General features: G+C 37.6%; 1 protein-coding gene across 3 annotated transcripts in view; it reads right to left on the bottom strand.

Annotated features, from left to right (window-relative positions):
• Positions 1–18,129, bottom strand: part of LOC107197484 (uncharacterized) — a 185,837-nt gene that overhangs the window by 162,093 nt on the left and 5,615 nt on the right. For all 3 annotated transcript variants that reach the window (XM_049466243.1, XM_049466244.1, XM_049466245.1), the window contains exons 8-14: positions 17,225–17,335; positions 16,539–16,649; positions 16,249–16,359; positions 7,056–7,085; positions 4,476–4,565; positions 3,757–3,837; positions 263–335 (exon numbers count right to left, since the gene is read on the bottom strand). In XM_049466243.1, coding sequence (XP_049322200.1) covers positions 263–335; positions 3,757–3,837; positions 4,476–4,565; positions 7,056–7,085; positions 16,249–16,359; positions 16,539–16,649; positions 17,225–17,335 — 607 coding nt within the window. The remainder of the gene's footprint in view (positions 1–262; positions 336–3,756; positions 3,838–4,475; positions 4,566–7,055; positions 7,086–16,248; positions 16,360–16,538; positions 16,650–17,224; positions 17,336–18,129) is intronic.

The raw sequence follows: 18,129 nt of genomic DNA, 5'->3' as shown, positions 1-18,129 counted from the left end.
ATACTTTTGTGGGATGAGCTGGGGATGAGGTGTAATGAATCATCCAATATTGTAACCTAATACACTGTATATATTAGGGGTGTAACGATACACTTCTACTCACAATTCGATTCACGATACTGAGATCACAATTTGATTTTCTCACAATATAAAAAAATGGAAATTAACAATATTGATAATTTATAGATACAAGTTGCTTTCATAAATATCATTAAAATACATTCACAGATACTGGTATTAAAAATAATAAATACTGTCTTACATTAAAGACGTTGAAGAAATCTTTATGCTTTTGTGGCTTGTTGTCTGTTTCAGCCAACGGGGAGATTTGATCTCTGCAATTAAAAAAATCATTTAGTCTATAGTACAAGATTTTCTGACCATAAGGTAGGGCATGTTGAGTGCCCCACATCACCAATAATGTTTGTATTGTTTACCTAATTCAGCAAAAATATTTGTTAGAGGAGGTTGTTTTACAAAATTGACCAAAATCATCTCAGAACATATACAACCACGAATCAAAAAAGTTGTTACAGTATGCAAACCAAAGACAGAATAACGCTTCGTTTCTAGCATTTATATAACTAGCATTTATTTATTTAATTGTAGCTAGTATAAACCCAAGATATGTGTGATATTAACAGGTGATTGGTCAGTTTTAACAGTTTTTAAGTTATTAAGGTGCAAAAATAAAGACTGACAGTTTAAAGATTTTCCAAATAAAAAATGCCATAATACTCCCCACATTAAGACATGCTTGCAGGAAAATATTGACAAAATAACACCTCCACGCTTGCAGGGCTGGACTGGGACAAAAAATCAGCATTTTTGGTTTAGACCGGCCACTCATAACACATAAATTTGTAATTTATGTATGTGGGGGTTACAGAGAAGTATAATGTACCATCAACATATTAAATACAAGAAGTTTAGTGTCATGCTGGGCAGTATACCGGTTCATATGGTATACCTTTGCACAGTTTTGGACCAGTATGCATTTTTCACATACCACCAAACCGCGGCACCATACTGTAGATCAGCACCACCAAAGAAACATGTTGGGTGTTCAAATACTGTCACTCTAACTCGCTGTTCCAAGCTGCCAGAAAGAAGGGAACTGTGGCTGATTTTAATACTGTAATGCCTGTAATTTTGTGGGACAAAGTAAACCCAATAGTAATCAAAGCCTTAATGTAATGCCTTTATATTACATGTACTCCAAACAGGACTGTAAGTCACAGACTTATATAAAAGCCCAGTCATGCAAAATATATAAATAAATAATAATACAAATATTGTGATATACAGTGAAAAAGTAGGAATCTTGAAAAATACAGTGATATGCATTTTTGGTTATACCACTCAGAACTAGGTTAGTGTCTATTATTAACTATTATTAACCGTTTTGTCTGTGTTTTGTAGTTCAAATGTTTTTTATCCTTTTAATTGAATTCATGTCTTATATGTATTTTCTGAATATCTCTGATATAACAGCTCAATTCTAATTCTTAAAGGTGCTTCCTCCTTTAAACAGCTACAACATGTATTTGTATCAGGCTACAAACAGCTTTATAAAGGCTGCTTTATGAATTCATGCAACGCAACTATGTCTTAAAAGGATTTGACACTGTTTTACTCTTATTCAGTGTAGGCATACCTTTAACTAATATTACTTTTATACTTTTTTACACTTACTTTAGCCAAGCTCAAATTGCAAAGCTTAACTTATCATTTATCAGTTTTAAAATCTGTTATTTCACTTGTTTGAGTGCTTTTTAAAACAAGTTGAACCACAGCACAGACTACAATTTCAAACTACTATGCAGCCTTTCAACACACCTTTAACCTACATATCTAAAATACTATGATGCAGCCTAAAATAAACACTTGCTGCTCATCCAACACTTCTCAGTCTTGAACGTTTGCTATTTTATCAGGATAAGGGGGCATGGCTGCCAGATTTTGGGAAGTATGCAAATACAAATTAATACTGATACTAATCAATCACCATTGCTCATCATTTTCATGTAATAGAGCTAACCTTACCTCCATCACCTCAAAGTCCCTGGCTGCTGCTCTCCCTGTCTTTTCCAGAGGGGTATTCCAGAAAGCAGGTTAAGTGACAAAACCGGGCAAGTAAAATCAGAGTTAACAGAAACTCAGGATTTTCCGTTCCAGAAACCGAGCTTAGAGAAAACCTGAGTCTATAGCAACATTCAACGTCATATGTTCAACCTTTAATAAACCATAGCTCACTAAAATTCGAAAATCCTATGGTTAACAAAGTGTTAACAATAAACGTTTACTGGAGTAAATCTGAGTATAAAGAAAGTTACCAACCACTACCAATCTGATTCAACATCTGATCTCAAAAACACTAACCATCAATCAAGAAAAAAAAATCAAGACAAATAAAAATGTTTAAATTATAATAACAACTAAAGAATTAAATTAAACAACAATTAAAATATTTTTCCATGTCTTTTCACTAAGTGTATTGTTGTGAGTTTCAAAAAAAAATGTAACTCACGCATTGACTGTCAGCTATTTTTGCCCAAGCTGACTCCCTTTGCTTTGCTGCTGCTGAATTGCTTTTAGGCCTGAATATGATTTCATACTCTGCATACGCAGACATTATTATTTCCTGCTCAATAGGGGTGAAATAGGATGCCTTGTGTTTTCCCTCATTCATTTTCACGGTCAATCCATTGAGAATGCCTGTTTATAGGTAACCATGAACGCGCTTCAGCTGGGTTTAACCAAATCAGAGTTGAGTAACCTAACCCTGATCAGCTGCTGTGGAGTTCAGGGTTAGGTTTGGAGTTTGTTGAACCCACTTTCTGGAATACCCCTCAGGTCTGCTGCTGCTTTCTTCACCTCTACAAAGGATGCGGAAGCTACAGCAGCAAACATGTCTGTGATTTTTACACATTTTGTTGCAGCTACAGTGAGACTCTTCCGTTTCTTAGCGTGTAACTTCTCTGCACCCGCTTTCTGCTGCTTCTGTGTCTCCATGCTGCCTCTCCTCTAACAAACACGCTCAACACTGAACGTAGTGGGAGTTACAGCAGAACACGGACAGAAAGGGCGGGGCTTCTTTCGTCCTTTATCCTGATTGATTCAGTCCACTGTCTATATTGAAGATGGGCCAATGGGCCACCCCCTCAAAATTGTGGGCCGGTCTCTTAGAAAAAAAGGGACGAAAATCCAACAGCATCGGCCCCTGAGGACTACACCCGGGACACCAGATTACCAGTCCAGCCCTGATTGTTTGGTATCCTTTAAAGCATCTTTAATGTGTTGTGAGAACGAAGAGCAACATTACAAAGTGCAGTAAAGCATGTTTTCGAATGTGTTTCAGGCCAGAAACTCAAAACTAGATGTATATGAATAAATTAAAGTAAGAGTACCAAACAAAAACAGGAAACGTGGCTCATACTGTCTGTACTGTAATAAGTCACAGTAAATGTATCAGTCTGTATTTTTTCCCTTCTTTCGTTTTCCATACTACATTAATTTTAAACAACTCCCATTTTTAAATGGAAAATGGAATTAGCAGTGCACATTGAAGATATTACTGTATATGTTACATGGCTTCTTTGATATTTGAAATTTCCCAAAATGAAAAGGCCTGTTCAAGGATGCAGATTACACACAATTCCTTAGTGGGTGTTTCTCCTGAAAAGACTAATTGAAATGCAACAGAAGACTAGCAAGACTAAAATTAGCTATTTATCAGAGCAAACTTGGGAATACCTTTGTTCAGAATTGCGTCTCTGGTTTTGCTTCAGGGGCTTTTGACTGAGTGAAGATGAGCCTGGGGTCTTTTTAGAGGTCCTGTCAGACAGAAAGGAGAGGGTTTTAGCTAACCATAAATACATAAAAAACATAAATCAAGTACCACAATTAATAATGGTTACTGTAAACCTGAAAAGGAATTGAACACTAAACTGTCACAGATTATATTATTCTTTCTACAAGTTTATATTTACTTTACACAAGATATCTCTGTGTATGTCACTTCCTTGCTATCCACTGCAGGGAGGAATGAACGTCTCCCAGCAATATTTTTCATATTTATGACTTTAGCCTCATTCGTTTTCTCTGATTATCTGAATATGTAACTGATGGACTGTGTGTTATTCACTCCTTTACATTTAGTTCTATGATGTTGGAGTTGTTGGAGCTGTGATGTCTTTAATAAACATCTGTAAGAACAAAAACTCAGCCTTCACCTTTAAAAAGTTTAGGTTAATATACATTATGTATTTCTATGGTTTCACTACTTTGGATTTGTTATGTTTTTCTATGATTTTTTTAGTTGTCAGAATTAGAAAAAAAGATTAACTTGCAATGTTAATATTCTTATTTATTCCCTTGAAAATCTAGACCATTCCAAAATCATGTAGCAACACTGTAAAAAAAAGTGTCTAAGGAATTTTCAGAGAGAGAAAATAAGAGTAAAAAAAGAATACCTTTGCAGATCTTCTGATTCCTTTTTATTAGGAAGATCTGTTGACTGGTCACTCTTGCAGGAAAAAGGTAAATCTCCCGTATCCACTACACTATAAATTAAAAAAATATAATAAATTTTACTTTTCATCATTTATATATATTTTATAACAATAATTAAATAATTTAGCATCATGTAATCAGTATTAATCACATCACTCTGAAGATAACTGCTTAAATTAACATTTGGGCAGTATTGCCAACTTTTTTGCGACTTTTCAGACCATCTGGCGACTTTCTTTGTAAAAAAAAAAGCGACTATCGACAAATCTAGCGAGTTTTTGTGGTGTTATTGGAGACATTTGTGAGCCCCACCCTCAATACTCACAGTGCAGTCTCACACTCAGAGCACACCCACACCACTCCACTAACACACTGTAAATGAACTGCCCTTACCCAAAGCCGCCGCTGACTGACCCCTCCCCTTATTCACAGATCAGGAATATAAATATAACTGTGTCTTCAGTGTGACACGAAAAGAAATCCCTTAATTTAACTCACACAGTCTCAGTCACTCACCTCCTCCACAGTGTCAGCCTCCTTATAAAGAAGCTAAACATCTAGCTAGCTCATCATTGAACAATTTGTCTATAATAGGTTTGAAAATAAAGAAAACTTAAAAAAAACTAAATAAATAAATAAAAAAACTAAAAAAAAAAAATAATAGAACAGTTCCGGCTAACTGCTGCTCATTTAACAACACGGCAAAAACTGATTTATGTAATTTACGTAAAAAATGATTATGAGAAATGACGGCCTATTTAAAAAGCAACAGAAGTTGTTATGTGTTAGAGTTTATTTGTAACATTTCTAACATTTTTAGGGTGTTTTTTACTCTTACTCTTACTCTTTTTTCTCTCCCACAACGTTAATCCTTTACAGCTTCGAAAACATGTATTATGCAAATTAGGTGATTACGTCATTTAGCGACTTTTAGGACAACCAATAGTTACTTTCCTTGCTGAGGAGTTGGCAACACTACATTTGGGAAAAAGAATATCAATGGCTGCTAGTACAGCAGCTAATTCAGGATTGAGCTGGATGTACTTTTAAAACCTCTTTATGATTATTATTTTTTTTTTGTTTCTTTTCCTAGAGTGAGTTAATGCCAGATTACACCTTTCAAGTTCAGCCACTGCGGGGCAAACATGTATCTCATTTAATGCCCCAACTTTTGTTTTTCTTATATAATTATAAAAATACTATATATGCGCTATATATATGAATATATAATACTATATACTATATAATAGTGTATAATACTATAAAACTATACTTTTGTAGTATACTATATTATATTTTTATGCTAATTATATAGCTTACTTTTAATGCCCCATTGCATTTTTATTTAACTTTTAACTATATTTTTATACTTTTTCTCTCAACTTTATTGTGGTATGTCAATGTGTTTTTGAAAAACAATACCACAATTGTATTCGTATCTTAGGTATTCTTTTACTTTACTGCACGACTGGACTCCAAGTTGTGTGGTGGACCCTCTTTATACTAATTTTTAGCACAATCTCTTAGGGTGTTCTGTCTAAGTGCTCCTTTTTACAGATAATTTTGATTCAGTTTTAGTCTTAGTTTTTTATTAAATGTATAATAGCTTTTGTCACATTTATAGTCATTTATTTATTAGTTTTATTCTACATTTTAGTCAATTTCATTTCTAAAATGTTTAGGTTAATATAAGTTATGTTTTTTATGGTTTCACTACTTTGGATTTGTTATTTTGTATTATTTATTTCTTACTTTATTAAAACATTAGTCTGTAAGTTTAGTTATATCTGTGTTATGCTATCATTAAGGCGTTTTGAAGCATCTGTGCAATAATATGGTGAAATAATGTAGCATACACTGCTACTCCAGTTCAGATTTATATTAACATTACTGATTTTCAGTAACCTAGACTTTTACTATTTAACAAGGCTTTAGCATAATGTGACTAGTAGCATAGTTTTTGTATTTTGTTGCTCGTGGATTTTAGTGTGCTGTGGATGTGATTGTACAATTGGTTTCTGTGTAATATCTTGTACAGTGATTTTTGCCTTTTATCTATGACTATGGCTGTGTAAATCCAATTGACTCGGTTACGGACACTGTTCATCACTGTATGCTATCTACCTGTGGGAGGTTTTCTTTCGTGCTGTTTTTAATGCTGATTACCAGTTAAAGCAGCAGTCCTTTAGATTGTTTTATACTGAACACAGTGTTATACAGAGTGTTTAAAGAAAATGTTACAGAATATATAGGCAATTTTGTACAGTGAAAAAAACATTATTCAAAGTATTATTCTGATGCATATTTACTGTTAATGATTATTTAACAGTATTTTACAATTATGAAATACAGCATGATGCTGTATTAAATATTTTTCTCAGATTTTTGTAGGTAAGAGAAACTTAAATTGGTTTTACAATGTTAATATTCTTAGTTATTCCTTTAAATAAAAATAGACATTTCCAAAATCATGTAGCAAGTTAGTGAAATTAGTGTCTCTGGAAATTTTCAGAGAGAGAAATTAAGAGTAAAAAGAATACCTTTGCACAGGGTCTGATTCTTCTTTGATACTATAAGGAAGATAAAAAAAATGTGTAATAAATTCAACAACATAAATAATTGAGCACCATGTTATCAGTATCAATCACAACATTCTGAAGATGAACTGGTTAACTCTTTCTCTCTGTCTTTATTAGGAGAGGATTCAGCTTTTAATATGAATATTAGTACAGCAGCTAATTCAGAACTGAACTGGGTGTACTTTTAACACCTGTGTATATGATTTTTTTTTTTATTCTACTAGCATGAGTTACTGCCAGATTACACCTTGCAGCTATTCAGTCACTGTCCGACAGTGGTCCAATGCCTTTAGATTTTGTTAGAGACTGGTCTAATCAAACATGAAGCTGTGTGTAGTGCAAAAATGTATCTCATTTAATGCCCCTTTTTGTTTTTCTTATATAATACTATACTTTTGAACTTTACTAAATAATTTTATGCTAACTACATAGTGTACTTACATTGACCTCCATAATGTTTGGTACTAAGATAAGATAAGATAAGATATACTTTATTGTCCCGAGAAGGGAAATTTTTCTTGGACTTCACATAGATACATCCTGCTGCACATAAAAAACATACATTTAAACACATACCCTGGACACTGTGTGTTTTATACATTCCCTCTAACCCAACACAGACTGTATTGCACAACCCTAGACCTTGATTATATTGTACATTCTCTCGAACGCTACCATAAGCTATACTACATATACCCTATACTTTATTATTTAAGAGCTTTATAGAAACTGGCACAAACGAGTTCTTATATCTATTGAGCTGGCATCTTGGCATCCTATACCTTCTACCCGAGGGGAGGAGTTGGTATTCCTGGTAAAGCACATGAGATGGATCCGACACTATTTTCTGAGCTCCTCTGAGCACGGACTGTTCATAGGTAGCCTGGAGCGGGTTGTATTCTTTTTTCCCTATAACCTTCATAGCGGTCTTAACCACATAAGTGAGCTGAGATTTTAACTTCACTGAAAGATTACCATACCATGACTGTATCCCATAACTGATCACACTTTCTAGAACTGCCTGGTAAAACAGTAACATTATTTTCTGACCCAGCCCGTACAGTCTAAGCCTTCGAAGAAAATATAATCTTTGCTGCAACTTGGAACATACATTTTCTACATGAGTTTTCCAGGTAAATGTGTTGTCAATATGGACACCCAGGTATTTGTAAGAGCAAACCTGCTTAACAGGAGTATCATGGATGATCACAGGACAGTGATCACCTATAGCTCTAGGATCAAATACCATCTCCTCTGTTTTGCTCACATTTACAGTGAGGTTGTTAACGTCACACCACCTGACCAATTTTCCTATTTCAGAATAGTAGTCCGATACACCAGAATTTTTAGATAGTAAGCTTAAAATGGCTGTATCGTCAGAGAATTTTAATACATAGTTGCCTGAATGTCTGCTCACACATTCATTTGTATACAAAGTAAAAAGAATAGGTGAGCTCACACAACCTTGGGGGGCGCCTGTACTAGTAAATTTAAGATCTGAAAGAGTGCCATTAACCTTTACATACTGGATACGATTAGTCAAAAAAGAATAGTACCATTTTATAATGAAAGGGTTGATATTCATTTGTTTCATTTTATCCAGTAATAAGTGCGGCAGGAGGCTATTAAAAGCTGAGCTAAAATCAATAAAAAGCAGACGTGCATACGATTCTTGTCCTTCTAAATGTTTTAGGGCCAAATGAGTGAGAGTATTAATTGCATCTTGTGTTCCCCGTCCCTGTCTATAAGCAAACTGAAATGGATCTAACAAAGGAGTTACCTCCTTTTTGAGCAGAGACACAACATATTTCTCTAGACATTTCATCACAATTGAAGTTAATGCTATAGGTCTGTAGTCATTACTGTCAATTGGACATGGCTTCTTAGGAACAGGGACAATGGTAGTTTGTAGTAGTGTGGGAACAGTATACAGATCCAATGATTGCTGAAAAATTGGACACCAAGCTGGGATGAGTTCTTCTGCACATGTCTTTAGTAGTAAGGCAGAAATTTTGTCAGGGCCTGTGGACCGGTTAGTACACAGCTGCCGAAAGAGAATCTTGATCTTTTGTGGCTCCACCACCAGCCTGGAGTCAGAATCGCATAAAACCGTTCCCAACACATTATTACACTCCTGGATAGAATTTTGCATCTCAAACCGAAGATAAAAGTCATTTAGCTCATTAGCCTTATGTAGCTCATCCATGGTAACAACCTTGTTCCTTTTTGGTTCCATTTGGGTTACAGCTTTCATACAGTCCCAAAGTTTTTTGGAGTTTGCAGTTTGAAAATTTTGCTCGATAATATCTCTTTGATGTCTCCTTGCTTCTTTCAGCATCTGATCAAGCTCCCTTTGTGCCACTTTCAACTCTGCCCGATCCTGATTTCTAAATGCCGCTTTTTTCTTATTAATGCAGTCCTTTATCTGTTTTGTTATGTGTGGCTTATTGTTAGGGTACATAGTTATTTCTTTTTTGGTGAGCACATTGTCCACACAGAAATTAATATAGTTGGTTACTACATCTGCGACTTCATTTACATCCTCGTTCTGAAATATGTCCCAGTCTGTCCACATAAAACAGCCTTTTAGTGCTTCTATTCCCTCTTCCTCCCACAGGGTCACAGTTTTAACCAGCGGTTTGCTGCGTTTAAGTAAGGTCTTATATACAGGGATTAGATGAACTGTGCTGTGATCAGAATTTGCCAGGGGAGGTTTGACTTTTGCAGTGTATCCATTCTTGATGTTACCATAACATTTATCTAAGACTTTACTTCCTCTGGTTCCGTACTTAACATACTGAAAAAAGCCTGGTAAGACTGTCTCCAATTTACAGTGGTTAAAATCACCTAAAATAAAGGTTGGGGCACCAGGTGAACGTTGCAGCTGTTTATGAACACAGTCTGATATAGCAAGTGTCATTGCATTCGCGCTAGGAGGCACATAAACCGCGCAGACAGTCACATTTCCAAATTCCCTCGGAAGGTAAAACGGCCTTAAGCTTAAACAAAGAAGCTCAACATCAGGATTACAGAGAGTTTCTCTCACTGTGTACTGTTTCCATCCACTTCAACTAAGGAGCTCGGAATATCCTGGTGAAGCCATGTCTCTGTGAGCACCATGAGACTTGATTCGCGGTACTCAAAACATGCCCTGGTGTTAATGCGAAGTTCCTCCATTTTGCTCCTAAGTGACCTCGCGTTGCTTAGTATCATAGAGGGCAACGGGGGTCTATTTCTCCGCCGTCGTAGGCGCTGTCTCACGCCTCCTCGGCTACCTCTTCTCCGATGCCCCTTATCTCGCACAGGTCGTCGCATGACTGCCTCGTCCGCGGGCATTGTCATTAGTGAAGGTCCCGAAAAACGAAATGAGAGCAGTTCCGCTCTGGTGTATACAAAAACAGGCCGGCTGTCCTCCGCTGGAATTGTTAGGCATGTTAGGAAAAATCCCCATAAAATCACCACCAGGACCAAAACTTGTGCCCAGGTCGCCATATTTCTCAGATAAAAACAACATAAAAGGACGTACTTTCACGTAATTACTCAAACAAACAATAAAATGCAGCAGAGAGCATGTGAGTCCGAGTCGCCAGCAGAGCAGCACCACCGACTACTAACTACTAGTTAAAATGTGTTAAAAGCCTTAAAATAAAATGTTTTTTTTTTAACAGCAGAAGCATAATCTCACTCTGAAAAAAGCAACCTTCAACTCAAGGAAATAATAATTTAAAAAAAGTTTATAAAGAGGATCAAAGTATGTAGGAACCTCTAATTAGCAAGTTGTCACTTCCTGTTTCCCTGGGGTATAAATATGGTGTTAAACAGAGGCCTATTTCTCTTAAGCTGTGTCTCAATTCAGGGGCTGCATCCTTCGAAGGACTCATTTGAAGGCAGATTACGTCACCGCGGTGCGACTAGGCCATCCCATTTCAAAGACGGATGCACCGTGTGTATCCTTCACAGCCTTCAGTATCCCAAGATTCATTGCGTGCTGGCTTATTTCAGCACAAAAAGGGCGGAGTCAGCTGTATTATGTAGTATATGTAGTAGTTTATAGATATATAAATACTTATAGATATTATAAATATTATTTATATATTATATAATTTATATTATTTAGTTTATATATACATATATATATATACTGCTCAAAAAAATAAAGGGAACACTCAAATAACACATCCGAGATCTGAATGAATGAAATATTCTCATTGAATACTTTGTTCTGTACAAAGTTGAATGTGCTGACAACAAAATCACACAAAAATCATCAATGGAAATCAAATTTATTAACCAATGGAGGCCTGGATTTGGAGCCACACACAAAATTAAAGTGAAAAAAACACACTACAGGCTGATCCAACTTTAATGTAATGTCCTTAAAACAAGTCAAAATGAGGCTCAGTATTGTGTGTGGCCTCCACGTGCCTGTATGACCTCCCTACAACGCCTGGGCATGCTCCTGATGAGGTGGCGGATGGTCTCCTGAGGGATCTCCTCCCAGACCTGGACTAAAGCATCCGCCAACTCCTGGACAGTCTGTGGTGCAACGTGACGTTGGTGGATGGAGCGAGACATGATGTCCCAGATGTGCTCAATCGGATTCAGGTCTGGGGAACGGGCGGGCCAGTCCATAGCTTCAATGCCTTCATCTTGCAGGAACTGCTGACACACTCCAGCCACATGAGGTCTAGCATTGTCCTGCATTAGGAGGAACCCAGGGCCAACCGCACCAGCATATGGTCTCACAAGGGGTCTGAGGATCTCATCTCGGTACCTAATGGCAGTCAGGCTACCTCTGGTGAGCACATGGAGGACTGTGCGGCCCTCCAAAGAAATGCCACCCCACACCATTACTGACCCACTGCCAAACCGGTCATGCTGAAGGATGTTGCAGGCAGCAGACCGCTCTCCACGGCGTCTCCAGACTCTGTCACGTCTGTCATGTGCTCAGTGTGAACCTGCTTTCATCTGTGAAGAGCACAAGGCGCCAGTGGCGAATTTGCCAATCCTGGTGTTCTCTGGCAAATGCCAAACGTCCTGCACGGTGTTGGGCTGTGAGCACAACCCCCATCTGTGGACGTCGGGCCCTCATACCATCCTCATGGAGTCGGTTTCTAACCGTTTGTGCAGACACATGCACATTTGTGGCCTGCTGGAGGTCATTTTGCAGGGCTCTGGCAGTGCTCCTCCTGTTCCTTCTTGCACAAAGGCGGAGGTAGCGGTCCTGCTGCTGGGTTGTTGCCCTCCTACAGCCTCCTCCACGTCTCCTGGTATACTGGCCTGTCTCCTGGTAGCGCCTCCAGCCTCTGGACACTACGCTGACAGACACAGCAAACCTTCTTGCCACAGCTCGCATTGATGTGCCATCCTGGATGAGCTGCACTACCTGAGCCACTTGTGTGGGTTGTAGAGTCCGTCTCATGCTACCACGAGTGTGAAAGCCCCACCAACATTACTGACCCACTGCCAAACCGGTCATGCTGAAGGATGTTGCAGGCAGCAGACCGCTCTCCACGGCGTCTCCAGACTCTGTCACGTCTGTCATGTGCTCAGTGTGAACCTGCTTTCATCTGTGAAGAGCACAAGGCGCCAGTGGCGAATTTGCCAATCCTGGTGTTCTCTGGCAAATGCCAAACGTCCTGCACGGTGTTGGGCTGTGAGCACAACCCCCATCTGTGGACGTCGGGCCCTCATACCATCCTCATGGAGTCGGTTTCTAACCGTTTGTGCAGACACATGCACATTTGTGGCCTGCTGGAGGTCATTTTGCAGGGCTCTGGCAGTGCTCCTCCTGTTCCTTCTTGCACAAAGGCGGAGGTAGCGGTCCTGCTGCTGGGTTGTTGCCCTCCTACAGCCTCCTCCACGTCTCCTGGTATACTGGCCTGTCTCCTGGTAGCGCCTCCAGCCTCTGGACACTACGCTGACAGACACAGCAAACCTTCTTGCCACAGCTCGCATTGATGTGCCATCCTGGATGAGCTGCACTACCTGAGCCACTTGTGTGGGTTGTAGAGTCCGTCTCATGCTACCACGAGTGTGAAAGCCCCACCAACATTCAAAACTGACCAAAACATCAGCCAGACAGCATAGGTTCTGAGGAGTGGTCTGTGGTCCCCACCTGCAGAACCACTCCTTTATTGAGTGTGTCTTGCTAATTGCCAATAATTTCCACCTGTTGTCTATTCCATTTGCACAACAGCAGGTGAAATTGATTGTCAATCAGTGTTGCTTCCTAAGTGGACAGTTTAATTTCACAGAAGTTTGATTTACTTGGAGTTATATTGTGTTATTTGAGTGTTCCCTTAATTTTTTTGAGTAGTGTATATATATATACATATATGTGTGTGTGTGTGTGTGTGTGTGTGTGTGTATGTATTAATGTATTATTTAGTTTATTTGTAAGTATTGTTTATATATATATATATATATATATATATATATATATATATATAGTATTTATATATATAAAATACATAATACTATATAATATATATATATATATATATATATATATATATATATATATATATATATATATATATATATATAAATAATATAACATAATACTTTATTCTAACTTATTCTCTTTTTTCCAACCTCATTTCAAACGCCCTTTTATTTGTTTATGTTCAGTTCCACCTGTTCACATTTAAAATATTTAAGTAACTGCACAGTTAATTCACCTGGACTTAATTAATTTGGTATTTTGTGGTCTCAAGCAAAACGAGAATCAAAATCTCTGGCTCATTTCTCAGCTCTGACTTTGGTTGTGGCGGGTAGAATCTCAAACAGGAAACAGGAAATACTCTGTAGGGTAGACTGTCCCATTTCAGTACTGCCATCGCAGCCTACCCATCCTCCGATAGACACACCTTCGTAGACCGCGTCCTTCGAAGGATGCAGCCCCTGAATTGAGACACAGCTTTAAGCTTGTCACTAACCAATCTGTACCCCCAGAGCCGTAGAGAGAGACTCTCTGGTACCCCCTGCCCGATTTGTGCCGCGCATGCACACTGCAAACTGAGTATGTATAAGTCTGTGGTGTTTTTATTTATTTATTTATTTATTTTTACATATACCAAGTCTGTAAACTACTTCACATTTTATTAGTTCATCTTTCTGTAATCTAGATGGACTGGGAGATAAATTACAAACAAATTACAAACATCAACCGGAAAGTAATTTATAATTAATAATAATTATTAATTAATAACTATTAATAATTTTCTTTGTCCTTGAGCAGTTAATACATAAACTGCATTTTACACTTTGTCAATGTAGTATTAACGGGTGTATAAGACATTTTAGAAATTTAATTAGTTTACCATTATAACAAACCTGTTTGGGTTATACCCATCTTATGGGGGGTGGTCTTTGACCAGTTGTAGTACTTTCCAAGCTAACAGAGAATTAATGTACAAATAAAAAAACAATTTTATTCTTAAAATACACAACAAATTATTATAAATAACAGCTGCCTGGACCTGGTTTTGCATGCGTCAAAAAAACTAACACCAGTTAATCACTCACTGAAATTCTGCATGATATATTTTATCAGCAAGCTCATACATTTGGCAAAACTCTGTGATTCATGTTTAGAAATAAGAACCAAATACCATGTCTGTGTGTGTGTGACCATGTCACACACACACACACTTTCCTTGCCCATTCCTTTGTTGCAGGATGGCCTGAATGCTCAACTTAATAAAAACATACTCTTCACAGCTCTGTAAAACTTAAAATCCTTCATTTTGACACCACGGTGTACAAACTGTTTGCGACAGTATGGGCAGAAGTACAACTTGGCATTGCCTACCCGATCTGTGCCCCTGCTCATTTTGCGGTACGCTCAAGATAGCTATTGCTAACTAACTGGTGTTAACAGATCTGTGGGCTCTTTAGCTGAAAGTGCCGGCTATGCTGCAGCCTGGGTTCAGCTCTCTCGTTGGGCGGTCCCGAGCCAAGGTGGGCGAGGTTATAAAATCACAATTTGATGTAGACACAGTGCTTTTCCTGATCGAGACGTTTTTCTGAACATTTTCTTTTACTAGCTACTGCAGACAATGGAGGTGGAGGTAGTTTTATATGCAGCATGCATATACAACTCAGAGAGACCTATAGTATTTCACAAAAAAAAACAAAAAAATGGATATTAGCGTAAGGAGAACTTTAAAAATGGGTCGTGGATGGGTCTTAAAGCACAACAATGAACCAAAACATATGACCAAGTCAACAAAGGAAGGGCCCAAAAAAATGCATATTAAGTTCATAGAGTGGCTTAGCCAGTCTCCAGACTTTAATCCAATAATTCCATTATGGAGGGATCTGAAACACTCTATCTATGTATAATCTTTTAAAATAGAGCTTTTTGTTATCTGAGATGTTTAAAAAAAACATACAATAGCTTTTTGTTGGGAAAATTAAATAAAAAATAATGTTTACGCCAAAGTTTAGAGCTTTAGTTTTGAGACGTGTTTAGGGTCGTTGTCTTGTCGAAGTATGCAGCCCCGGCACAACTTTAACTTTCTCACTGATTCTTGAACATTGTTCTTAAGAATCTGCTGATATTATCTGGACTCCATGCGACCTTCAACTTAAACAAGATTCCAAGTACCTGCACTGACCACACAACCCCGCAGCATGATGGAACCGCCACCAAATTTTACTGTGGGTAGCAAGCGTTTGTCTTGGAAAAGGCTTCTTCTGCTTTACTCTCCCATACAGCCTCTCCTTGTGCAAAGTGTGCTGAATAGTTGAACGATGCACAGTGAAACAGTGATATATTTAACTGTAATTGCTGATCTGAACAACCAATGATTTATAAAGAAAAATCATAGAAAAAGTCAGGGGTAACCTGATATATATGGAAATGAATAAAAAAAAATATATTTACTATTTTTTCCTGAAATTAACGAAATAGCCACAATGAGTTATAAAAACCTTTCCTGAGGGTCTGATTCTCCTTTTTACTTGAAGTTATATTGTATAGTTTAGGTGTTCCCTTTTTTTTTAGCAGTGTATAATATATAATATTGGGCTATACTCATTGAGAGACTAATATCATTAAATATTAATTAATTTATATTTTTATATACATTTATATTTATTTATATACATATTTAAATCATGTTGAGTTAAAATGAGTAATACATACCTTTCCTGAGGGTCTGATTCTCCTTTAAAGTTGGGACCAACTGGCAATGATCGGTCACTCTTCAGGGACACATTGCTGGCATTAGGGGAGACTGGCCTCTTCCCAGTTCCACTAAAATCAGAGATGCGTGTAAATGTTTTATATTAGTCGATGTGTGATTTTCAATCTTTTGATATATAATATATAATATTGGGCTCTAATCTTCTAGAGACTAATATTATTAGATATCAATTAATGTATAATCTGATACATATTTAAATCATGTTGAGTTAAAATGAGTAACAAAATACCTTTCCTGAGGGTCTGATTCTCCTTTAAAGTTGGGACCAACTGGCAATGATCTGTCACTCTTCAAGGACACATTGCTGGCATTAGGGGAGACTGGCCTCTTTGCAGTTCCACTAAAATCAGAGATGAGAGCAAATTGTTTATATTAGTCAATGTGTGATTATTAATCTTTACATTTTAATCTTTAATCTTTACACGCTTTAAATCACACCACAGATTTTCAATAATATTCAGGTCTGAGATGATCTGAGAAGATTATTCTATAACTTGTACTTGTTCCTCTGCATGAATTCTTTAGTAGATTTTGAGCAGTGTTTAATGTTTAGGGTCGTTGTCTTGTTGAAGTATTCAGCCCCAGCACAACTTTAACTTCGTTAATTCCTGAATATTGTTCTAAAGAATCTGCTGGTATTAACTGGACTCCATGTGACCTTCAACTTAAACAAGATTCCCAGTACCTGCACTGGTCACACAGCCCCACAGCATGATGAACCCGCCACCAATTGTACTGCGGGTAGCAAGTGTTTGTCTTGGAATGCTGTGTTCTTTTACTGCCATGCATAAATAACCGCCCTCCAAATAACTCAATTCAGGGGTGCCCTGATTATATATGGAAATTAAATAAAAATGTTCTATTTTCTATTTTTTTCCTGAAATCAATGAAAGAGCCACAAAGAGTAATAAATACCTTTCTTGAGGGTCTGATTCTCCTTTAAAGTTGGGACCAACTGGTAATGATCTGTCACTCTTCAAGGACACATTGCTTGTAACAGGAGAGTCTGGCCTCTTCCCATTTCCACTGAAATCAGAGTTCAGAGTAAAAATGTTTCCACTGAAATCAGTAAAATTTTTATATTATTCAATGTGTGATTTTCAATCTTTTAATATACACTGGTCAAAAAAATAAAGGGAACACTCAAATAACACATTCTAGATCTGAATGAAAGAACTATTCTCATTAAATACTTTGTTCTGTACAAAGTTGAATGTGCTGACAACAAAATCTCATAAAAATCATCAATGGAAATCTAATGTATTAACCAATGGAGGCCTGGATTTGGAGTCGCACATACAATTAAAGTGAAAAAACACACTACAGGCTGATCCAGCTTGTGTCCTGAAAACAAGTCTCAATTTTATTCTTGATGCTCAAAAACATATTTTTGTGAATAAAATGATGAAAAGTGAGGCTCAGAAGTGTGTGTGGCCTCCACGTGCCTGTATGATCTAAAGTATTCACCAACTCCTGGACAATCTGTGGTGCAGTGTGGGGTTGGTGGATGGAGCGAGATATGATGTTCCAGACGTTCTTAATTGGATTCAGGTCTGGGGAACATGCGGGTCAGTTCATATCATCAATGCCTTCATCTTGCAGAAACTACTGACACACTTCAGCCACATGAGGTCCAGCATTGTCCTGCATTAGTAAGAACCCAGGGCCAATTGCCCCAGAATATAGTCTCACAATGGGTCTGAGGATCTCATCCCGGTTCCTAACGACAGTCAGGCTACCTCTGGCAAGCATATGGAGCACCTCCAAAGAAATGCCTCCTCCCTGTGAAGAGCACACCGTCCTGCACCGTCCTGTCAAGC

This window comes from Astyanax mexicanus, chromosome 17 (genome assembly GCF_023375975.1).
Source record: "Astyanax mexicanus isolate ESR-SI-001 chromosome 17, AstMex3_surface, whole genome shotgun sequence".
Classification (NCBI taxonomy): domain Eukaryota; kingdom Metazoa; phylum Chordata; class Actinopteri; order Characiformes; family Acestrorhamphidae; genus Astyanax; species Astyanax mexicanus.
This window is presented reverse-complemented; position numbering and strand designations above follow the sequence as displayed.